Below are 23,921 nucleotides of genomic sequence, written 5' to 3'. Positions count from 1 at the left end.
CACAGAAGCCAACTCCTGGGTCTTGTGTGAGCAGAAGACTTAACTCACAGAGACCACCTCTCTTTCCATCAGCTTCTTGATTATCCCACGTGTGGTTAACGTGGGAACAAACCTTCAAGGAGTCTATCAAAATAGGTGTCATGTGCCATTGGGAGAGGCACAAAACCTGTGTTTGGATAGTCTTTGCGTTCTGAGTGTGGACAACACAGCCAGGGGTGGTGAAACAGAGATTAGAGCTGGGAGAGAGTTGGGAATTATCTCACCATGGTTTCCAGGCTTCTCTGCGATAGGGAAGGCGGTAAAGGAACTCATGTACAATGTTCAATATTCCAAACGCTGAGAGGAGTCCATACAGTCACCTACGGTAAGGTTGCTCAAGCTGAGGAAAACGTTTCTCTTGGCTAGAATTTAATCAACTGAGACCGTAGCCATGGTCAGCTGATGCTAAACAAGCTTTATTGGGGTTGTTTTTGACTAATAAAATGGAGACACTGAATTATACTTTAGTAAGTGCAGAGCCATGGATGGTGGTTTGTTGAGAGGGAAGAACAATAGAAGGGCTGTTTGCCCAGAAAAGGCTTGGGGACCTGTTCTATGAGAGGTTCAGTAGTGCCATGTAACTTCTCCAAGGTCATTGGTCAAGCCAGGACTAGAATGTTCCAGGTCCAGATCCATTGCTGTTCCCTTACTGCCCCTGAGTTAGGTTGGAGGGCCTCAGGACAAACTCCCTCACTGGAATTGTGGATATTTCCAGAAAGCATTACCCCTGACTCAGAACTGAGAGTAACTGTGAGGAGCCAGGCTGTAGTTGCCAAAGGCTTTAAAGGTGTGGCTGCTGGACACCTTGGGGGAGTCACAGGGACACACTATAGGGCAAGATGCCAGTGGGCAGCAGCAAATTGAGAAAAATAGGTAGTGACTCCTCCCTTGTGGGCAAGTGCTGTCCCCAGCAGCAGGTTCCCTGTATGACACGTCCCTGTAGCCAGGCCCCAGCCGAGAGCACTGGGGTCTATGATGACATCATACAGTTTGCTGCAGCTACATTTCAAAACAAAAGTGTGTCCTCAATACATGGCTGGGGGGCTTGCCTGTGGAAATGCCTTGGGCAGTGTAGGAGACAGGGATTCTGGAAGGGGACGAGGGCCATGACCAGTGAGTGCAACAGCTCCAAATAGAAGCTGGGGTCTTTGTACTACAGGCCTCCATTTGTTTCCTACAATTTCAGTGAAAGGGTATCAATTACGCAAAAGAAAAGAACTCAATAAAATGACATTATTGCAACCCTCAAGCGACTGGTAGTCGGGGAATATATTTACTTGCCATTTCAGATCCCAATGCCAGAAACACCAAGATGGGCTCTTGTTCTTCAGGAAGCCTACGCGGGCTGCCTGGGTTTGAACCAAGGCCCCTCTGCGTACTAGCTCTGGGACCTTGGGCAAGTCACTTTACCTTTTTTGTGCCTCAGTTTTTTGCCTACAAAAAAGTGGAAAATGACGCCTACCTCATAGGGTTGTTGGCACATAGTAAATGCTATGTAACTGTTGTTATTGTTTTTGTTATTGATGAAAAGCTGCTTCTGGACTTCTAACATAGTATTTCAGAATCTGTCGCAGAGAATCCACACTTTGTACCAGCTGGAGAAGTCATTTTAAGGCATGTTGTAAGCTGAGGTTCTCGGGGGCCCCCCAGCCCCGCTGCAGCCCTGTCCACCCAAGTTTAACGCAGATGCAACTCTCCCAGCGTTCTGGGCTTGATGTCCGTCTCCATTCACTGCTCTCCTGTTCCTCTGTCACGTCCCTTACGTCCCACAGCCCCAAGCCTGAACTCAGCACCAGGGCTGGGAGAATGGAGAGAAGGGAAGAAAGGCAGGTCAGCCGTCTCTGGGCCTCTGAGACAGTCTCTGCCAGCCAAGAGGTGGAGGAGTAGGATCCAGGCTGATTGCACAAGTTTCTTTTCTGGCATCTGTGCAGTGATAAGTGGCCTGTCTCCTTCCTAGATGAGGCCACCAGGTCCATCCCATGAGAAGGAAGTCCAGTTAGCAGATGGGTCTTTCAGTCTCCAGCTCCAGTGCCCTGGTGACTGCCAGTTTCAGAATAGGGAATCCCTCCTTTTGTGACCAAAGAGAACCCACTCCATCCCCCACTCTCCCATTTCCCATGGTGTGGGAAGACTCCTGTACCCCAGCCAGGTTAGGAAAGACTCTGTGAGTCCTTGGCTGATGGCTCCGAGTTTCAGACCCAGTCATAATGCTTCATGGGAGAGGGAAGTTCTCTAGTGAAATGGTGAGTCAGGTGGTGTGTGCCCTGGGGAAGGACATGGTCACAATGGGCATGGCAAAAACAGAACAAAAGGAGAAGGGAATGATAGTGGATTTATGGGCCTCAACTTGAGGTGAGAGAGCATTTTCTACACTGCAAGTGGTGTGTAAATTATCAGATGTTTCTGAGTCAATTTGGCAGTTTGCCTTTCCAATATTCATGCTCTTTGTCTCAGAAATTTTGCTAGGACACTTTCCTAAGGAATTGATCAGAGATGTTCATTGCCATGTTCTTTATTTTTTTTTTAAGAAATTAAAAATCTTTCAGTGTTCAACATTAAGAGAACATTGATTCAATTTCAGTGTTGTCCAAAGTTCGAATGTAATACAGCCATTAAAAATGTTTGTCAAAACTTTTTTTGTCACGAGCCTAACTTTATTTAAAATTCCAAAGTTTGAGATGCAAATGTGTGCGTGTAATGTGTTCTGCCCAGATCCTTCCAAATTCTCAAGCCTTCCTCTCCCATCAATATCCAAACAGAATATTTGCGTCTCCGTGTAATATACTGTGAATCCCCATGAGATCACAAAAAAGTCCCCATGAAACAACCTTCAAAAGAAGCCTTGCAGCTTCCACCTCAGCCTTTCAGAATACATGCTTCTGGAAGAGGTCCAACTACCCTGAGCCAGATACCCTGAGAGGAAGGCCGAGCTAGCCGTGTGGAACAAGAGAGAGATGCCCCGCCAGCTCTCCACCAACCAGCTCCTGCCAACTAGCTGAGGCACCAGGCATGTGAATGAAGAACTCATTTTGGAGTTGAGTTGAGCCTTCAGACAACTCCAGCCCCAACTGCATCAGCCCCCAGTTGCAAACCTCCTAACTGAACCTCATCAACCCACAAGACCATGAGAAATTCTAAATTTCGCTTTGAGCGACCAAGTTTGGGGGTGGTTTGTTATGCATAATTAAACGTTTCTCATCAAGGACATTTTCCACAGTTTGTGGCCCTCTGTAATGGATTGAATGCTTATGTTCCACCAAAATGCGTATGTTGAAATCTAATGGCCAATGCGATGATTTTTGGAGGTGGGGCCTTTGAGAGGTAATTAGATCATGAGGGTTAGAGCCCTCAAGAATGAGGTTAGTGACTTATTAGGAGGTCAGAGAGCTGGTCTCTCTTTTTACCACCATGAGGATGCAACAAGTCCACAGTGCACCCCGGAAGAGAGCCCTCACCAGAACCTGGCTATGCTTGGCACATGTTATGCTTTGGTCTTATCCTCCGCCCATGAATTGTTTCTTTGCTTCCTATGTGAACTCCAAACGCAACAGCTACTCTAACTCAAAAGCATTAAGAAATTATTAAGTTCCAGAGCAGACATTAGAATGGAAAATGAGTTTTCACCAAATAAAAACAAACAAAACAGCAGCAGTCCCATGTATAGTCCAATCATTTTAATGTGTTTATTTTTGCTTTAGTCTTCTTGTTAAGGGTGAGTTTTTAGCTGTTCATTTTGTATACAAGAGAGAATCAGTGATTGCATGAACACATCAGTCTCTACAAGGCTAAATCTACCCCTAGCACACATCAAAGGGACCTGAGTGACACACATGCATCTTGAGTGACCGTGCACTGCCATATACTCTGGGCTCTACACCAAATCGACATTTAACTTTGTTTCAAATGTCTCTTAGAGACAAATACAGAATAGTAGGTACAGAATCTCAGAAGAGTAGCAAGAGTAATGAAGTTTCGCCAAGGTGCTGTTGTATTTATTATAGATAGTTTTCAGAGACTAACTTAACAGAAAGCCTGATTGATTTGAGTAGTCATTTTGACCTGTGATTTAATTATTAAATATAACTAGCAGATTCCTAAAAGAAAGCATTGTCTGATAAATTATGGATCCTGGTATTCTTTTTTTCACAAACAAACAGCTCTTTTGATTTTTAAAATAGCAAGAAAATGCTGATGCAAAATTTTATGGTGTTGAAATAGGTATAGTAAAAGCTTATACAAAGTTACTTTTTCAAAATTCAGCAGGGAAAGAGATCAGAACTTTTGAGATATACCATTCATGAAAAACACTACTCATTTATGTGGGCTTTTTTTTTCTCGTACTCTCTTCAACCTCCTTTCTTTCCTTAAAAATTGGGCTCCACCTATGGTTTTAATCTTACCAAATCAGAATCGTCTTGACTGAATCTGAATTTCCTTTTATATGCTCTCATGCTTAAAAACAAAACAACAAAAATTCCACTTCTGATCACGAGATATTCCCAATCTCTTCTCATTCACTCTCTATTATCCTAATTCAAAAGGAACCTAATGTAATTTGGCAATAACAAATACTACTTGGATAAAGAAGCAGTTGGCATAAATAGAAAGAGATGTCTAGGGAAAATGACTAGGCAAAGAATTTAGAAGGAAGTGATGACTTTTGTGATTAAAAATAAAAGTCTGGTATTTAGTTTTGCTTTGCCATGAAGAAAACAGATGTTGCTATTCTTATTTCAAATATAAAACTTAAATTCCATGCCTAGGTTCTGGAATGTCTAAAGAACTACGGGTACTAAATTTATGATTTAAAAAAATCGAGCATTTAGTCTTCTGTTCATATTTCAAGTTGAGAAATAATTGTATTTCTGAAATATGTTAATTTTCTATATAACAAATTCACTAATTTATGTGCTCAGGAACACGGATGATAAACACTCTCGGTTCTGGGTTTTCTTTTAGGGTGTGAGGTTGTGACACTAATAGCCTCTTGGGAACAAAAATAAAAATAAGCCATGGAAAGATGTTCTCATTGTTCCCTGTTCTCCTTTTCTATAATTCTCTCATTCCTCCAGAAGGATCCTGGAGGGAGCGACACCCTGACTTTGACCATATATACCTGAGCCCTGGTATGGCTGCTGTCCACCTTGGGTGGAGGCTTCCAGTGGTGGCCTGCCACTGGGACTCGCCTATCCTTGCCCTGGTCCCCATGGCTTCCTGTCTCACCTCCCCACTCCATCCTGGGAAACTCAGGTGACAACCTGGAGTAATTATCTGATGCAGCTCGCTTGGATATGAGCAAGCTATTCCCAATCTTACCATTGACTCTCTAGTATGTGCAGGAAAGAATTACTGTAATTCTGCCTGTCCTCACAAATAGAAGCCTATTGGAGAAAATCATGAAAGATGCCAATTTTCACCCCATTCAGCCAATACTGAGTGTTAATATCTGTGAAGCCTCCACTGGGCTCTAAGGAGGCAGGGATGGTGCCTGATTGCTCACTCCACTCAATTAGTGCACTCGGTTAGATACGCGTACACTCAATTAGACTATCTCTGCTTGGCACATGGGGGTGCGCAGAAAAAAATTAACAAAGGAAAGAATAAAATATGTAAGCATATTTACTGATAGTAAAAATACTGGCTTTCTCAATTCAATCTGTTCCTAAGGTAAATCAATCTGTTATAAACGCGATGATGCTTATATTAACAAGAAATACATCTTGTACATTTGGCACGTAGTTCACATTGGAATGTTTGGGAATTAATTGTTTCATTAGTATTTTCCAGGCTTGTCAGAATAATCCTTCTTCTGAACTCACTACAATTTCTTCTTTTGTTTTTGTTTTCTTTTTACTGGCTAAGCATGGGAACGCTGAGGCATTGCAAAATAGATTTCAACTCTGTAATCTGAAATGAAGTTATGGAAGCACTATAAGCCAGAACCATTTGCTTTAGGAATCTAAACTGCAGACAATGCTGTCGGTGTGCATGTTCCAATGTGAACATGTATTTCGGAGAAATTACAAAGGGCAAACACTGCCGTCTAAAATAGAAACAAAGGTTATGGGTTTTCTCCATTTTTATATTTATCTTTCCATTTTCTGAATGTATGCCTGAGGTAAAAGAGCAATCAAGATGAAACACATAAAGACTGTTTGGTTGTGGTCTTGGAGCCGAAATAGAGGAGTCTTCTTGCTTATGGGCCCATGGTTCCAGTTTTCTCCCCCATAGCAGGCTTCATACCTTTTCCTTACTAAACTAAGCAGTCACTGTCTGTCCTTACAGTTTGTGAGACAGATGGGAATTTCAAAATTGCACAAGAGATATCGTTCTCTTAGGTTAGAGATGTCTACTACATCATTTCTACAGGATGTTTTTTAAAAATTTAATAAGCAAAATGACCCTTTGCTTTATATGGATTAGAAACTTTCTAATAAGCAAGAACACTAAATTACCCTGTAGCTTGTTTTTGTGAAATTGTCTATTTTAAATTGAATACTCACTGGTACTCACGTTGGCATGTGGAAAATTTCCAGTATGTTAAAACTCACTCTTGGTTGTAGCTGTGACTGTTTATCTTACCTCAGTTTTATTTGCCCACTCTAAAATGGGCAAAAAATCTGTCAGTTAGTCTATGGCATTATTTTTTAAAATTTGAAATGGGTATTTCCTCCTCAAAAATGCACAAATTCTTATGATTCAGGGTAAAACCATGTCTAGAATTTGGAAAATAAACAGAACCTAGGACGGTAAAGGTAGTTTAGGACAGCGATCTATAAGAGCGCATCTATCCACATTCCTTGGGAATCAATGAAATAGGGACTGTAACTTTAGTAACTTTACAAATCAGTCAATGTTCATTTTATTTCAGTGTGATCTCCTTAATTTCAGAAAGAGCACAAATATCAGAAAGCATGATTCATAATGTAATAAAATATGTCTCCTTTTCTTAACTTAAAATATTTCCTTTTAGAATATTCTCCTTTGATTTTGTTTTTTATATTTTCTTTAAAAGGTTTTCTTTACATTTTGACTTTGACTACACTGGAAATTTATTTTGCATTTTCTTTTAATTAAAAATGTTCCAAACTATTTTTCTTAAATGTGATTCCACCTGTGTCATCAGTCCTATAAAAAGGAGCTTTAGAATTCAGCCTTCATTAGCATGTAAGCAAAGCGCTAACCAAAACTGTAAGTGGGCAGCCATGCGTTTGGACAGGTGAAAAGTGGGAACAACTGCCTTCGACTGATCTGTGCTGATGCCCAAAACCGCGATTAAACACAACGTGTGCGTGGTAAAAGTCTGAGAATCCGAATTTTAGATAACCTACTGTTTACATTTTTAACGTCTGGGTATCAAAAGGTTTTTTTTCTGCAATCCCTTGACTATGGGTTCTACCTTTGCTTCTGCATGAACACATTTTAAATTATGCATTGTCTAATCTAGAAATGTGTTGAGATAATGCCTGATATCACATTTAACCTCTGGATTTCCTCATGACAAAAGGTGATGAGTGTGGCTGACACATGGTCCCTCCCCTGCAGATGTAGCCAGTGACCCAGCAAGGCTGTCCTGCCCCCTCGCCCGCCCCCACCACAATCTGCCACCTGAGCCTTCACAGTAAAGCTGCTTTGCTCAGAGTGAGGGACTCTGGGCCCTGGAGGTTTTTGAGATTAATTTGGATTTGGCAAATGTCAGAGCGGATTTTGTGGTTAAATAATGCCAGATTATAGGACATCTAAAATAAATGTAATCACACCTCTAAATATAACCTACATCTTTGCTGCTTGCTTGCTTTGTGGTCAAGTTTTGAATTGTGAAAATGCCTATGTTTGTTAAAATGAACAGTTAAGTTACTACACTCTTGCTTCAAAGTCCTTAACTTGGATTTATTAAAGTGATTGCACAAATGATGGTGTGGTTATCACTAAACACATAAAAACTATCACAATCAACCCTTGGTTAAACAGTTTGCCCCTTAACAATGGTAAAAACAAAAAAAACGGACAAAGCATCAACATTATGAAGAATTAGCAACAATGTACTTATTAGAAAACATGTTTAGAAGCACATATCTAATGGAAGCATTATGGTGTCAACTGTCATCTGCCCTCTGTAACCTGCCACCTAATCTAAGAGATTTTACTTTCAGTTTTTTACTATTTTGGATAACGTACAGTGGATGGGTGAGTTCCTAAACATTGGATGTAATTTTAAGCTAATGACTTTACCCTAAATTCACTTTGTACCATGTTTTCACCTAGATTTGTCTCATCCATTCTTTGGGGATTATCTCTCAGAGTTTCCCAAACCCACTGTCCAGGTTGAGACTAACGATTATGTAGCTAGAGTCAAGCCTGACATTTTAGACAAGAGCTAACTTGCCAAACTTCACACACAATGTGAAAAGGTGTCACAGCAAGGGACAGGGGTTTTAGAACAAATGAGCTTTGATTGATTTCAGATTATTTCATTGAATCTGGGGAAAAAAGAGGAAAGAAAAAAACAAAGCAAGTGTTAATAGTTTACATTTGTGTTATACAATGGATACATGAATTTTAAAATCTAGTTAAAAATTTTTACAATGAATTAAAACCAAATATAACTTTCTCCCCATTTTCTACTATGTTAAGTATTTCTTTTACTGTCACATAATGATGAAATGGAAAAACATTTATTTTGCTTCAATCTGGACGGCCAAGATAAATTCAAAAAAGCAACTGAGAGCTCTTGGAATGAATTTGAGAAATCCCTAGTTATGGCGAGTTCTCTTGCTTATTATTCACATAAACTAAGGGAAACAGCGGTTCCCTTGGGCTTCACGTAGGCTAGTCGAGCTTCTGCTATCAATGCGAGGCTGCTGATGGTCATATTAAATCATACTATTTCTTAACACGGCTCTCATTAACAGATCAGCTTCTTCCTCGAATGGATTAGGGCTTCTAAATTGCAAATTGTGCTGCTACTACAAAGAGTCATAGTGAGTGAGAAAACAGTAATATTTCCACATACCAGAATTTCCCCACGTGGCTCCTGTGGAACATGTGCTCCTTGGAATGTTACTAGGTGTTACTCAAAAAAGTGTCTGTGGTCCAATTCATCTGCAAAACACCAAGCTAACTGCAGTTAATCTGTGATGTGCTTCTTCTCCCCTGCAGGGCATTTAAATTAGAAGCTTCCATGTACTTATCACACTAACTTTCTAAGACAGTATGTTTTCCAAAGTCATTTGACCCTGAAACTCTGTATTTGCAGGATCTTTGGAACTTGCGTTCTGTAAAACAGACGGTGGGGAACACTGGGATTCCATTCCTCCTGCAGGGTGCAGCTAACTAGCTCAAAAGTCTAAATCTCGATGGTTTAATCCAGAGGCAGTTACATAGGCCCCAGCGTGGTATGTAACAGTCAGGTCATTGCTGGGTCAGGAATGCTGGTGTGACGAGCTAAGGCAATTTGGGGGGAAGATCAGTCTCATGGTGGGTCAAAAGGAGGAAAAATCTTTCTGAAATCATTGGAAAATAACACTTTATCCAGAGTATGTATTCCTATACTTTCAAATGTACAATGAAATGTTGCCCTTTTTAAACCTTCTCTGTTAACACAGTTTCAAGAGAGTTCGATCTGGCAACAAATTAGGGAGGAAAAACGAGGACAATCGAGGCAAAGAAAGAAATGAACACTGACTTTGTGAATCCCTCATGCATTGCCAGATATCCCAGTGATCCAATTCAATAGTGTATTCAATTTCCTCGCATTACTTTAGAAAGGATTGAGATGATGGTGTCATCACCCTCACACAATCCTGTTCGCACAAAATGTACCTGGGTTGAAATCATTCAAGTTGTATAAAATAAAGCCTGTTTTCAGTTATCCAGATTGCATATGCTCCTTCGCTCTATAAAACTCTCTGTAATACTCTTATTGTGCAGACACGATTCAAGAAGCCAATACCTTCAATCTAAGGCAGGAATAGACCATAACCACTGGTGACCAGTAACGAGTACATACGCGTATCAGAACAGCAACTTCAGAGTTAAGTGCCTTGGGCTAATAGGTCACATGAAATAAATGCAGGTCTTGGGAACTAGCTCTGGAATTTTCTATGTAGGTATTGTTTATTTCTTTGATTAGAGGATTGCAAATACAATGAATTATAAAAACAATGTCCCTGCCTTCCCCCACACGCCAGCCACACCCCCTCGGAAGCGTACAGATTGCCAGTCCAGCAGCGGCAGCAGAGCTGGCACCAACCAGGCCCTGGGCGTGGCATCTTGCTGGGGGCTCAGACACGTGGTGACTCGCTCATTCCCAGCTTCGTTTCTAAAAGACTGTAAAACCACCGCAAATTTGGCACCATGGGGGCTATTGGCACCATGGGAGCTATTGGCAATGCGAACTCGGGCTAGGGAGTCTGGGCAGCCTCCGGTGACAATTCCAAAGCTTTGGCAGTGCTGTTTAGGGAAGCTTCACATGCAAACTTCTCAAATCAATTTTCCTAATAGCTAGATTCAACTTTCCCTGTCCCTAGAAAAAACAGGAGCAGCTGTGTCCCGGGGCTGATGTCTGCAGACCCCCAACAGCTGCAGGAGGGTCAGGGAGAGAGAGATCAGGTCGGGGGAAGCAAAGCACTCAGATTTTAGACACAGGTATTAATCAAACTGCTATTTTGCTTAGAACATCTATCTTTAAAAATCTACAAGCCAAAGTGGGAGGAAAGAGGCAGAAAGGGAACAGAAAATACACACACTACTTGGCTAAAGTCAGAAAGGAAATCAATTCTACAGAGCAAATTTTAGGAGATGTCTTGTGAACCTCAATTAGAGAGAAAGTCATGCATTCTTCCAGTCAGAACCGTCTATTATTTTGTAGGGCAAATAAACATTAATGTACTAATTTAATAGATTTTCTTTTTCATCTTCAGCAAAACATCACTTATTTTCACTTTAGACAAAAACAATGATCATGGAATTTTAAAATGTCTTTTCCTTGTTATTATGAATTTTGGGGTTAAGTTAAAAGAAAAAAGAAAAATTGACTGTGTACCGTAAAATGCTGAAATCGCTTATTCCTGAACACCAGTTGGATGGTGGGCTGCGGTAACTCTTGAGTCAGAATGTCCTACATCTCCACGCACACTCAGGCCACCTGGCCTGACTGTCCCATCACTGACCACAGCCAGTAGGCTTCCCACTTTCCCCTCCCGACCCCCACTCTCAACCCCCAAATACACACATCTAAATATTCAGTGCCACTCAACAGGCAAATACTTCAGTCTAAAATGGTGGTAGATATTTTGTACTAGAACATTCTATGGCTAAAAAAAATAAATAACCAAGGTTCTAATTCTAATGTTGGAAATTCTATGTTACAGTTTACAAAAGTAAGCAAATCCTTGGGACATCATTATTAATTCTTATTGCGGTCAAAGAAAGGTTAAGTGCGCCAAGGAACTGAAACAGACTGCAGTCCTTGGTAGCCAGAGGGGAGTCTTTTCATCCACCCGATTCTCTCCTAGAACCTGCTTCAGGGAAGCTCCAAGCTGAAGAAAGGCAGGGCAGGAGGTGGCTGATGAATGGGGCTTCCTAGAAGCTGTTAACAAGAAACGCCCACTCAGAAAGAGCATAACCAGGTGGACACCCTGGCATTTCAGATACAGAGGACCAGGAACACGACAAAAATCTTGCTTGGCTGTTTGAGCCACTTCAGTCAGGCAAACAGGATGACCTAGTAGTTCCTGTCAATTAACTTGTAAAATACTGAGATTGAAAACATGACTTTGGTGATAGAAAATGGAGAGCAGCAAGCCTGGCCACCAAATAACTCTGGGCCGCTTAACAATACAGGTCTGAGCTGAAATTCCCAAACAACCTGCTCCGTTGCCCCTGAATGGTTTGCCCGGGGAAAGCTACCCACTGTGGATGGTGATTTGCAACCAAATGTTAAAGGCGGCAGTTTTTCCACTGGGATGTCATGTCCATGCCAGCAGTTGGCCACCAAATTCCAAAATGTGGCTGAGAACTCTGTACTCAGCTTCAAGGAACACACATGCAGTTCCAGGCTGCTGCTTCTCAGAACACTGCTTGAAAGACACTTGAAAGCTACTAGTATAGGAGAGGGAAACACACACACACACACACACACACACACACACACATGCACACTCACACACGTACACGCACACTGGCAGCTGGAGCTCAGTGCAGGGCGGTAACCTCACCAGCTTTCTCTCTCACCGCAAACAACACACTTCCCAAGGGACACTGGACTTGTCAGTCATTATTTTCCTCTATCTACCCTGAAAGATGGAAGGAATTATGATATTGTGATTTGCATTTTTTTCACTTCTGCTAATAGGTTTCTTGGTAATGAAAGACAAAAAGTTGTGCCTGGTAGTGACGTTTAACAGCTGCCTAGTACCTAAGGTACGGTGTAAGCGAAAGGTAAAGGGCATGCACGATTAGGATAAACACACACAGACTGGTCAGGTGACACACAAAGTCTATTTAACTAATAGAGGGAGCGAGAGAAAACGGTTATTTCTGGGGTGCAGGCAGCTCCCATCCGCTGGGCTTCCCTCAGTCTCCAGGAGCAGCCTCGGAGTAACAGATGGTTCCGAATCTGTTTCTGGGCTGCTACCGAGGAGAAAACCTGGGCTCAGGAGGACAGAGCATTCTCGGGACAGCTGTGCCCTCAGCAAAGGGCCCTGACTCACAGGGGATGCCGTGGCCTGTCTCCTGCAGCTCCTGGAGGCCTGTCTTGCTCATTGCTCCAGAGAGAGCACACGAAGTCTGATGCCTGAAGGACCCTGGGAGGGATCCTGAAAAGAGTCTTAAAAGGGAGAATAGATGGCACATATGCCATTCACTTCATACATGTGAATCTACAACTACATATCTATAGGTTTTGAACACTGGACGAAAGAGTTGGGAAACATGAAGAAACCATTTTCCAGCCTCTCAACTGTCTCGACCAAGAGCGCCCTCTGTGCGTCATGACTGGAGACCTACGCCCAGCAGAGAGGGACATCCCACATCTGGGACGGATGACCCTAACTGTACCTTCCCCACGTTTCACTACCTTAAGAGACCAGTGTGGTGAAAGTCCTGTAGTCTAAGGCAGCTACGACCCGCAAGGGCTCACTGCTCTTCTGTTTTGCTGCTATTCCTGAACTTCACCACCATCACGGTTATGTTGTCAGGGCAGCCTCTGTAAAATGACTGCAAAACTATGCTCTTAGCCCCAAAGTGAGGTTCATCCAAGCGCTCCTTGATGAATCGAACAGCTTCTTCGTTGCTGAAAGCATCCCAGAGGCCATCGGATGCCAAGATCATGAACTCGGGCTGGAGCTTGTCCAGGTCAAAGGTCAGGATGTCGGGGTCTGGGATGACCACGTTGAGGTTTTTCAGCGGATAATCCCCCAGGGATCGAGACATGGCCAGGATTCCCTGGACCCTCCAGGAGCCATTGAAACTGATGAAACCACCTGGAAAGAGAACGAGCCCGTTAGCTCAACCAACTGGTATCTCACAGAGCTGGTACAGTCTGGGCAGGCGCCCAAAAGGCCGACCTAGTACATGTGACATACTGCATGTGCTCCCATCACCCTACCCGGGAACTGCCAGGAAGGACCAGCACGCCTGCTGCCTGGTTGGAGGTTTGACACTCTACCAGTAGATCTCATGCTTGGTATCTTAAACGACTTCAAGAAAATATCAATAAGAATATTGAGGGTAGGAGATACGTGTGGATGAGGCCATCGGTTTTAACCTAACAACACCATGACAGCTCAGTGATTGACAGCGGGGAGCACTAGTGTGGAGATTCAAGGAGAGCGGCAAAAGGGAGCTGAAAGGCAGCGAGATGGCTCCCAGAGACAAGCAGGGGGATCCACCATTTAGCTTGAGGCTGCCCTTGCATGGACTATACAGCTCTCAAAACAGCACCCCAAACAGGACCAGCATTAGCCAGTGTTTCACGGCTCAGGGTCTCGGGTTAGACTGCTTGGATTTAAGTCCTACTTCTGTTACTTCTAGCTATGTGTGACTTTGCACGAGAAACCCTACCTCTCTGATCCCCAGTCTCCTTGGCTGCAGAATGGGGACAATAAGAGTACCTATTCCACTGAGTTGTTGTGAGAAATAGAGGAGTTATTCCATATAAATCACCAGCACGGTGTCCGAATATAACATGCACTCAATGGTATCTATTGTCCTTTTTCTCTAAAGTCGTTAGAACTTTGTTCATTCACATAGTGCTTGTCAGACAGTTATTAAATATATACTCCATGCAAGGGGACTTGCGGGCTGTAAAGTTATACAAGGTTCAGACCTTTCACTAAAGAAGTGGACGGTCTGGCAAGAAAGAAAAGCCATATGTATAAAAAACTAGAAACACAAAGCAGTATTCTTCCAAGGACAGCCTAGTACCTGCTAAATGCTGCAGACCGATGGAGGAAGGCGGGATGGTTTCCGGTTGTGATGAGCAGGGAGGAGTGAGCATTAAAGCTGGGCTGTAAATGACGGGTAGGACTTGTGTGGGCAGGGACATATGAGAACTTGCCAGGAAGTGTGGTCGAATGGCAAGAGCATGGGCTCTGGGGCGACAGAGACCTGCGTCTCAGTTCTGATCTCTCGCTAGCTTTGTGACCTCAGGCACACTGCCTCGTGGAGGCTGTAAAACGAGAATAACGTTATGACCTCAAAGGTGGGGAAAGAGAAAGTGTAAGTCGCAGGCTTGGCTCCCAGTACAGAGTGAGCACGTGACGCTGGTATTACTGTTGCTCTTGGAAACGTATCGACAGTGGAGACAGAAAGACCAACATGTATTTGGCCAGGACTGGTTGCAGTGAGTTACCACACAAAGCAGGAGGGGGGACAGATGTCCGGAAAGGCAGGCTGAGGTCAGAGAAAATACATGTAAAGATAATCAAACCGCTCATTGTCCCTTAAGCCTTGTTACAAAATACCCCCTGGACACAGCAGGTTGGGTTCAGCTCCTCTGAGATGGCGTCTGAATATACTTCTACGAATGGTGGGTTTGGCACAAAAGAGGAAGGAGGATCAAATGGGAGTTACGTTTCAGAAGAGAGCGCTGGAGGCTAAGATGACATTTCCAGGTGTATCGTATACACACCCTTGCCTGTGCTCACACAAGAGTAGGCTAACTGTATCTTAAGTTCAGGGTCACAGCCGACTCATGGGGAGATGGTATCATCTCGTAAGTAAGGAAGCCCGAGTATTACACTCACACTGCCTGCCGTTCATCGGAGCTTGATAGATGCTCCTGAAACATTGTTTGGTCCATCCCATTGACAGGAAACGTGATCAAAGTTTTCATTTAAATTATTCCGCATCTCAAGCAGTCACTGAAGTGGGACAGTATAATAAAATTCAACACTTTTGGACTCGACAGTACAGCTTCCTACTGTGCAAACTCAAACGTTGATTAGGTTCTGAGCAGAAGCTGACCTGTAGAGACTGAGTCTACCTGCAGATTGCCGCAGGCAGCAGGGGCCATCCTGGTCAGAGAGCCAGGGCATATGAGCTCCCCTCCTGAAGCGGGACCTGCCACCTGGCAGGTTGTACAGGGCCTACATGCTGCAGTTGTCAGTCTGGAGAGGGAAGGGAAGGGCTCCTCACTTCCACAGACACGAAAGGATCGCCCCAAAATCAAATTATAAAAATGCAACCATCGATTGATAATCTTCCTACAATTCTTTGCTCCAGTGATACCTCAGTGGGGTCTTCACAGACCACCCCTAACACTCCCCATTCCCTCACTCACTTTTTGTCTCTCCACAGCAGCTATCACCTTGCAATATACTAGATTTTTTACTTATTTATTTGTTAACGTCTGTCTGTCTACTACATTCCCACTCCCATTCCAATTCTAAAATGTAAGTTTATATTCCCAGTCCTCAGTTGTTGAAAAATATGAAACAAAAAGGGATTCTCCACCCCCCCACCCCCCAAATATTTACTTATACCAGGCATTGAAGTAGGTGCTCGGAGTCTAGAAATGAGCAGACCAAGTTCCTGCCTCAAAGAGCTCACAGTTGGGAAGGCAAGACAGATAAGGGAGCCAGGGAAGTGCATACACCGTGACAGGTGACACAAGAGGTCCACATAGGACGCTGGGGAAAGACCGAAGGGGTACTTAACCCAGACTGGGGAGCCTGTGGCACAGTGAGACAGGAAAGGCTTCCAAGTGGACACCCTCAGACTGAGTCTTATAGGACAACTGTTACCCACTAGACAGGGGGGCAGCACTTTGCAAAGGCACAGAGGTATCAGAAACATGGCTGCGGAGAAGCGGGGTATGGCGAGCAGGGGCCCACAGAGCTCATTAGCCTGAAACTAGTAAAGGCCTTTTGGGGCCCTTTTGGAATCCTTGGCCATGAAGAAGGGCCAATTCAGTGGCCGTTTATTTGGTAGGAAATGTTACAAAGTCCAGCCTCAGCTCCCTCAGCGGCAGCCTCCGTGCTGATCTACTAGTGACAGTAACCGGACATCGTGCTGCAGGGGCTAAGCAAGCCCCCTCGTCCACCAAAGGAGACGGCAGACAGTGCTCGGAGCGCTCACAAGCTCACCAGCTCTCTTTATCCTCTTTCTCTCCTTCAGTTGGTAAGGCTTGTGATCATGAGACAAAGGAATGGCGTTCCCGTCCTTGTCACACAGGACCCCACGTGAGTCACCCACGTTGGCCACGGTGAGGTCTTTGTCTGACAGTAGAGCAATCAGACACGTGGTACCTGAAACACAGAAGAGACAGGCAATGGATTCTTCAGTCATTAAAACCGCTCCTGCTGGGTGAGCATTTGACTTCAGCCACGCCAGGAATGATGGCTGCTCACGTCAACACCACTGATCAAATCTGACAGTCAATTTTCTTAACCTTGTCAGAGTGTCACTGAACCAGGCTAGGATAACATTATCATTTTCCCAATAATTTTTGTCTCTGCTACTCTTAATTTAAACACACATCACATTTAAAGGGATTAGGAGGGAATCGAATAATCAGTTTGAAGCTCAGACAATTGATACATATTTTCTGCTTCTTGTTGGTGCTGAGTTTCTGTGAAGTCTCAGTTGAAAGTGCGGAGGAGTGGGGAAAGGTGGGCTCCTCAGCGGGAGGCCCTGGAACAGGCAGTAAATGACAGATGTCAGCAGCCAGATCCTATGGAGCCATCGGGAGACGTCTAGAGCCATGAGGAAGCCACCTGTACAAACTTTCCTATACAGTCTGACAGCAAAGACTGGAGGTCAGAAACAGCTCTGCTGCAGGGTGTGACGGGGGCAGGCTATAAAGACAGAAGCAGAAAAACCTACTGCCATGACAGAAACGAGGCCTTGGAAGGCAGGCAGTGGTCAGAGGCAGACGGGAAGTGACACTGCAGACTTGCTTGCCTGGAGCCCACACAAGACACAAAAGGAGAAGTCCTCAAACCCTGGTTGGCATGAGAATGGATAAAAGCAGATAGAGTTAGACAGTCTGCTCTGGTTGGAGGCTGCCCTCATTACCTGCCTGGTGCCCTCTGTCCAGCTCCTCTTCTTTCTCCTCCCTCCCTCTGACAGTGTCACTGAGTATTAGGGTTTCCAGGCAGGAATTCCCACCCGTTTTCAGGAATCTTTTTTGCTTTCCCGTTCCCAAATCCCGAGATATAAACTGTTTTCTGTTCTCCACGATGAATCATTTCCACAAAGTGACGGCCGATACTACCAACCACCTGGGTTCAAGGAGCCGATTTTCCCGATTTCCTGACCAATTTTCGTGCATTTTGGTCTTCAACCATCTCAATGTCCTCAAGCATCTGATTGGGTTTGCTTGTTGAACCCAATCAGAGCACAAATTCTCCTACAAGGCATGCTCTTAGCGTTTGAAAGGTGAGATGGAAACATTATGTTACTGAATGGTACACGGCTTGGGGGCATTACGTCCGTGTAACTCCTGGAGCTGCCTCTCTCAGGCCCTCTTCCCTCTCACTCTGCACACTTTGAGAAAGTGTGTTCTGACCTTCGCTTCCACTGCCATCTAAGTCTGTGCTGCTAGCCTGGCTGACCCTCCCGAAGTCCGTATCAACTGCTCGTACGTGTTGCCATTTGCCTGGACAACAGAGGATCCAGGGAAAGGCTGTGGGGTCTCCATGCGAGGGCAGCAGAGGGCTCCACCTGAATGAGCTATGGGCCCCTCCCCGGCTCCCTGTCGGCCACAGCCGCTCTCCACCCATTGTCCGCTGCATTAAGCTACCATGTAGGATTTTTTTTTTTTTTAAAGAGGGGAGAGGTCATTCTTATAGCTGGAAAAAAATTGAAATTTAATCATATATGTTAATAAGAACCACTGAAGGGTTTTAAGAAGGATAGTGACATAAGATTTGTGTTTTAAAGATTGTTTCAATGGCATTGTAGAAGATAAACTGGAAGCAGGGAGAACAGGTGGAGTTACTGAGGATGAGTTAACATAGGAAACACAGGGACAGGGGGTAGGGGACAGGCTATTTAAACCAGAATGGATAGGTCATAGAGAACGAAGGAAAGATCTAGGGTAATGTCCTGGGGTCCAGATGGGGGAACTGGGTGCTCCATGGACGAGGACTTAGGGGCCGTCTGCTTGGGGCTTCTGGGAAGGGCTTTCTCTCTCACTAAGAAACACGATGCAGAAACCGCCATGCTTCTTTGGCCAGGTGTTGGCTCATGAGTTTCCCAGAACTGTGGCACCCAGAATCTTATAATTATGAGGGGATTGCCTGAGGGTCAAGGTACTGTGCCCAGGAGGAGGCAGAGGGGTAAAGAGTCTGAATCTCTGAGACATCGCAAAACTGCTGAACCAGCGTGGACCAGCCCTCTTCTTGTTCTGAGACATTAAAGGCCTTTACTGCTTAAGGTTTCTTAGGTTGGATTTTTTTGTTCCTTGTAGGCTGCTGATTCAGGGGCTTGTCATCCAATAAGGGGCTCGTTGAGGAGAGATTTAGAGTGTGGCAGTTCTGCTTTACTCACACTTTGGATACACTTGAGATTTGAGGCCTGCCAATTCCTTTGTCAAGAACACAATCCCATGTTTCTATAGGTAAATAAGATCTACCTCAGGATTTGGATTCCAGGACTGTACTGCTTTAAGAAAGTGGGACTAACAGAATCGTAGACCTGGCCCAAACGGTGAGCCCCAGATGATGGAATTAGAGTTGCGGGTATGTCACCATTTTCTTCTAGGGAAACCTGCCTGCATCCTGGCTGGAGGCCCAGGCATGTTATAAAGCAAACCAGAGTGCTTTACTGTAAGCAATTTATTGTCTGGGCTCTGCAGTCTGAGCTTGGGATTGGAAGAAACTGTTTATAATCTAATTTTACTTCACAGAACAAACTATCTTGTTGCTGAGAAACTCCAGGAAAACACTGCGCCCATGAGGAAATGGACACAATTACTTTCTTTTGCATGAATCAGGGGAAAAACACGCCCAAGATTCTGTCTTCTAGTTTTGAGATAAAAGATTTACTCCATCATAGTACTATTTATCAAAAATACCAGGGTCTAACGACATTACGTAATTCTGAACCTCAAGATATTTCTATATGAACAACTGAACTGAGATGGGAACTTCATTGCAAATCTGGAAGATATCTTGGAAATCTATTTAACCTAATAACCTCATGTCACAGAACCCTCCAAAAAAAGTTTAAAAATTGAGTTCACACAGACTAGATTTCAATGTCCTCAATGAGTGAGCTCGGGCATTTAACGTTTAAGCCTCAGGAAATGGCGCCCACAATCCACTCAGGTGTTCAAGTTCGGAGGCATCCTTGGTTTTCCTATTTTCCTCACTCCTGATATTCAATCCATCATTAAGTTCTGTCACTCTGACCTCTAAATTACAGCTTAAGCCCTTCCAGTTCTTTTGTTCTCATTGTGTTGACTCTAGTCCAAGCCACTGTCACGTCAGCCAGCAGGCGACTTCAGCAGTCCGGGTGAGAAACAACGGTGGCCAAATCCTATGTGGTCTGGTCCCCATCTAAACTGCCCAAAGTCCTGTCACATCATTCTCTCCTGCTCAAGGTCTCCCTTCTGTTGCCCCAATATGCCAAGCCTTTTGTCGTCTGTGGGCCTCTGTCCTTGCTGTTCCCTCTGCCTGGTACATTTCCGTGTCCTTGACATTGCCTGATGAATGCATATGGTGATGTCTTAGTTTATGTGTGACATCTTCAGACATGCCTCTCTAACTGAAGGATCTTATCTCCTCTTTATTGCTTTTATTGCCCTCCCGACACACAATTATGTAAAGATCCTGTTTGTTTATGTAAACAGTGTATTGAATGTCAATCTTCCCAAGGAGAGGGATATTATCTACTTGTTTCCCCAACTATCATGCTGATGTCTAGAACATCGCAGGCATTCAATATCTGCTAATTAAATGAATTAATAGCTGAAGGAATAAACAGTCACACACTGTGTCTTTGGTCCTGATCTGACACTGCACTAAGCTCCGGCTGTTTTGCTCTGAGCACGTCAACCCAGTTCAGTACCACACTATACACCCCTTTCCAGATATTACCACAGCGGGGAGAGACTCAACTACAGCAAAAAACACTTCACACACTGATGAAAACATGACGGCCCTCCTGTATCTGTATGACACATGCTCACAGGCACACGGCCAGTAAGGGGAGAGGACTTTTAGCCCAGGCCTGTTCAGAGGTTTTTCCTCTAGTCCAGGTCCCTGGTCCAATGCAAATGAAACCCGCGTGGGCAGGGCTCCCACCCTCACCATAGCTTCCAAAGCTGGGGCTCCTGGTGAAGCCACAAAGGTGCATCACGGTGGTCATTACACGGGCAATCTGTGTCTGTTTCGGACCTCAACTTATACTTCAGCAAAACAGGCACATTTGTGTGTTGTCCTATAATTCTTGTTTTCCTTAGGGAAAACATACAGATGCAAACTATTCATCAGTCTGTTCTTCTAAACTAGCATTCTCTCCTCTGATTTAATTTCTGGGAGGCAGACAGACTAAAGGTCCACAAGTTAATCTATTCTGGACTTATCCAAATAATCTGGTTGGAAAATATTAGACCTTTAAATCATTTGAGGAGTTGAGCTTGAGAAAAATGTAAATCTTAATGAAGGTTAAGTAACTTAGGGTATCTCAGGCACCTTTTGAAACCCTAGTTATAAATACTTTAAAAGCTCAGTTTAATTAATGACAAAGTATTAATAACAATTTGTTCAGTACTATAAATACCACTAGTGGCTCGCATACACACTTGCGGTTGATTTCCTAACAGCTTAGTGTAGGGGAGGGACAGGCATTATTCTTCCCTTTGAGCAGATGAGGCAAAACTGGACTCAGAGACTTCAAGTGTATTAACCACAGCTACATCACTCACTGCATATGTACTGAATGACTAAATGACTAAAACACCTGGGAATCCAGAATCATTACTCCCGTAAGAATAACAATGATAACCTTACTGCTTAAGCATTTTATTATAATGCTCAATAAACATTTTATTTACTTTATATAACTTAATCTGTACTACCTACCCTATGAGATAGGTCTAGCCCCATTTTACAGATTGGGAAACTAGGTCTCAGAAAGGATAACAACCTGCCAGGTCACAAAGCTGGCCTGTCTGACTCCACTAGGCCACACCTTTAATCACCAGCACTTCTTTCTGGTCTAAGCTGTTTTCCCTGTACCCCCAGGAGGAATGATTTCTTTGACTAATTTTTACATTTCTATGTTTTGAATTGTTCCCAACCACTCAACTCCTTTTGCAGTACACATTGGTGCATATCACAGAAAAGTTCGTAAGTCAGGAAAAAATTTGACCCCTGTGACATGAATTTCTTTAATGCAATTGTGACTCTTAAAGCTGGTACATTTAAACTTCTCAATAATGATCAATCAGAAGGCATCTGAACCTCTCTGAACTCAAAAACAAGCTGTTCAGATAAATTGACCTGCAGGCCCTTTTCAGTTTGAATATTTGGCTGCTCTTGAATTAGAATTGTAAACTCCAGTGCCTTCAGGGAAGCAGGGCAGGCATAAGAAAACTCTCGTGGCCCTCTTAGACTAGCTACACCCCCCTCCTCCTACTTATAATAGAAACATGGGTTCTGGAAATATTTTTCTACTCTAAGCAAGTTCCAGCAGACATCAGGTTTCAGTGTTGGGTCCACAGGAGGCAGTGGTGGGACTTGCGGCAAACTGGGGACCACATACTGAGGACAGCACTTCCTCAGCAATGGCGACAGTTGCCATGTGGGAATGGAGGCCCATTGTGAAGAGCTAGTTCTTCAGCTATTTCAAGGGAAGCCATTTTTATGTGAACTCTCCTGATTTTTAATTGTTGGCAACTTTTATTTTAGAAAGCAGTGCTGGCCAAACAAAGGTCAACAGTCGGTCCAATAACTCTTTACCCATTAGATTACCAGCCTCTTCCTTAGGGCCAGGGGGACGACTTATTCATCGCTCTTTTCTTTTTTAACTATTTTTATTACAAAGTGATTTTTATAACTCATTGCTGTATTCTTACGAGAGTGTTTCGTACATGGTACAGACTCCTAACGCAGGGGTGGATGCTACGGATTGGGGTGGTGGTGCTTTTCAATTTACCAGTTGTACTAATTGTAGTATTTGTACAATTCAAACCTTTGTTTTATGTTAATATATATACTCTAACCACATAAATATACACTCTTATTTTAAAAAGTATTAACAGGATTATCTTGGTGATAGGATTTTAGACTGTTTTGTTTTCTTCTTTATATCTTTCTGTATTAAAATGTATTTACTATGTTATTTAAAACCACAATTTATTCACAGCTCTTTAGGAGTATATTCACTCTATAAAGCAGAGCATACAAAATAGAAACCAGAAGAAACAGAACTGACAATCTTGCTACAGAGTGCAGAGTGGTACAGGTAGAAAAAGGCCCAGAGGACTCGCAGGGACCGCGATGGCAGCAGCACCGCTGACAGACAGTTCAAGCTCAGCTTTGACCGCCAGTGACGACCCATCAGTGGCTTGGTGACAGACAGGTGAGCCTCAGCTGCCTTTTGCTCCCCCTGCACAGCCTCCCCTCATCTAAGAGCAGTGCTATCCACTCAGAGCAGAATGCCCTGCCCTGGGTACCAACCAAAACACACTACCTTCTGTCCCTTGCACTCCTGCCTCTCTTTCCGTATGCACACAGATATGATTTAAAAATTGGAGTCACGAGAATTCTTATTTTCTGATAGTTCACCTTACTGCAACATTTTCTTATGTGAGTGGCTCTACAGTTTCACTTTTTCATAGGGTGCGGGTAGGAAGCTGGGCGAAGTGGAGAAAGCGGGGTGGAACTGTCATGCCTGAGGAGCCTGGCTTCCAAACGCACGTGGACTCTCTGTACAATGCCACAGGGCTCAGCTCACAGTGACTCTCGTCTGTGACACACAGTCTTTTGTGAGAGAATAAGGCAAACTACCACTTTTTTCTTTAGGAATAAGAGGAAGAAATCAGGGGTGGAGTGTAGAAGGGGTGACAAAAAGTAAGGAAAAGAAAGTGGAGAAGGGGACACACAAAAACGTGAAGGGTAGGGGGAAGAGAGAAATAGAGAGAGTGAGAGAGATAGAGACGGAGAGAGAGAGGGAGAATGGATTTCAGTGAAGGTGTTACAACAGCCTAAAGGTCATTCATTATATACAGCATAGGACAATCGACACCCTTATAGAAAGAGAAGTAGGTTTATCTTGTAAAGGTTTAACAATGAGTATTAGCTCTGTAACACAATTTTAGAGCCTAGACGACATCAGGTAACCCACAGGAATGACGTTGGTGGGCAACCCATTGGAAAAAGTGGGTGGAGCCAGTCATTAACAGACCCATCACAGGAAAGGTAAGATCA

The 23,921-nt window shown here is 43.7% G+C and overlaps 1 protein-coding gene across 2 annotated transcripts in view; it reads right to left on the bottom strand.

Moving 5' to 3' along the window:
- Nucleotides 1-3,698: 3,698 nt before the first annotated feature.
- PPM1L (protein phosphatase, Mg2+/Mn2+ dependent 1L) overlaps nucleotides 3,699-23,921 on the bottom strand; it is a 254,990-nt gene continuing 234,767 nt past the window's right edge. For both annotated transcript variants that reach the window (XM_019731941.2, XM_074327260.1), the window contains exons 3-4: nucleotides 16,629-16,790; nucleotides 3,699-13,523 (exon numbers count right to left, since the gene is read on the bottom strand). In XM_019731941.2, coding sequence (XP_019587500.1) covers nucleotides 13,177-13,523; nucleotides 16,629-16,790 — 509 coding nt within the window. In that variant the 3' untranslated portion in view covers nucleotides 3,699-13,176. The remainder of the gene's footprint in view (nucleotides 13,524-16,628; nucleotides 16,791-23,921) is intronic.

Source organism: Rhinolophus sinicus, linkage group LG01 (assembly GCF_036562045.2).
Source record: "Rhinolophus sinicus isolate RSC01 linkage group LG01, ASM3656204v1, whole genome shotgun sequence".
Lineage (NCBI taxonomy): Eukaryota > Metazoa > Chordata > Mammalia > Chiroptera > Rhinolophidae > Rhinolophus > Rhinolophus sinicus.
The sequence above is the reverse complement of the archived record's forward strand: the minus strand, read 5'-3'. Positions and strand labels throughout refer to the sequence as shown.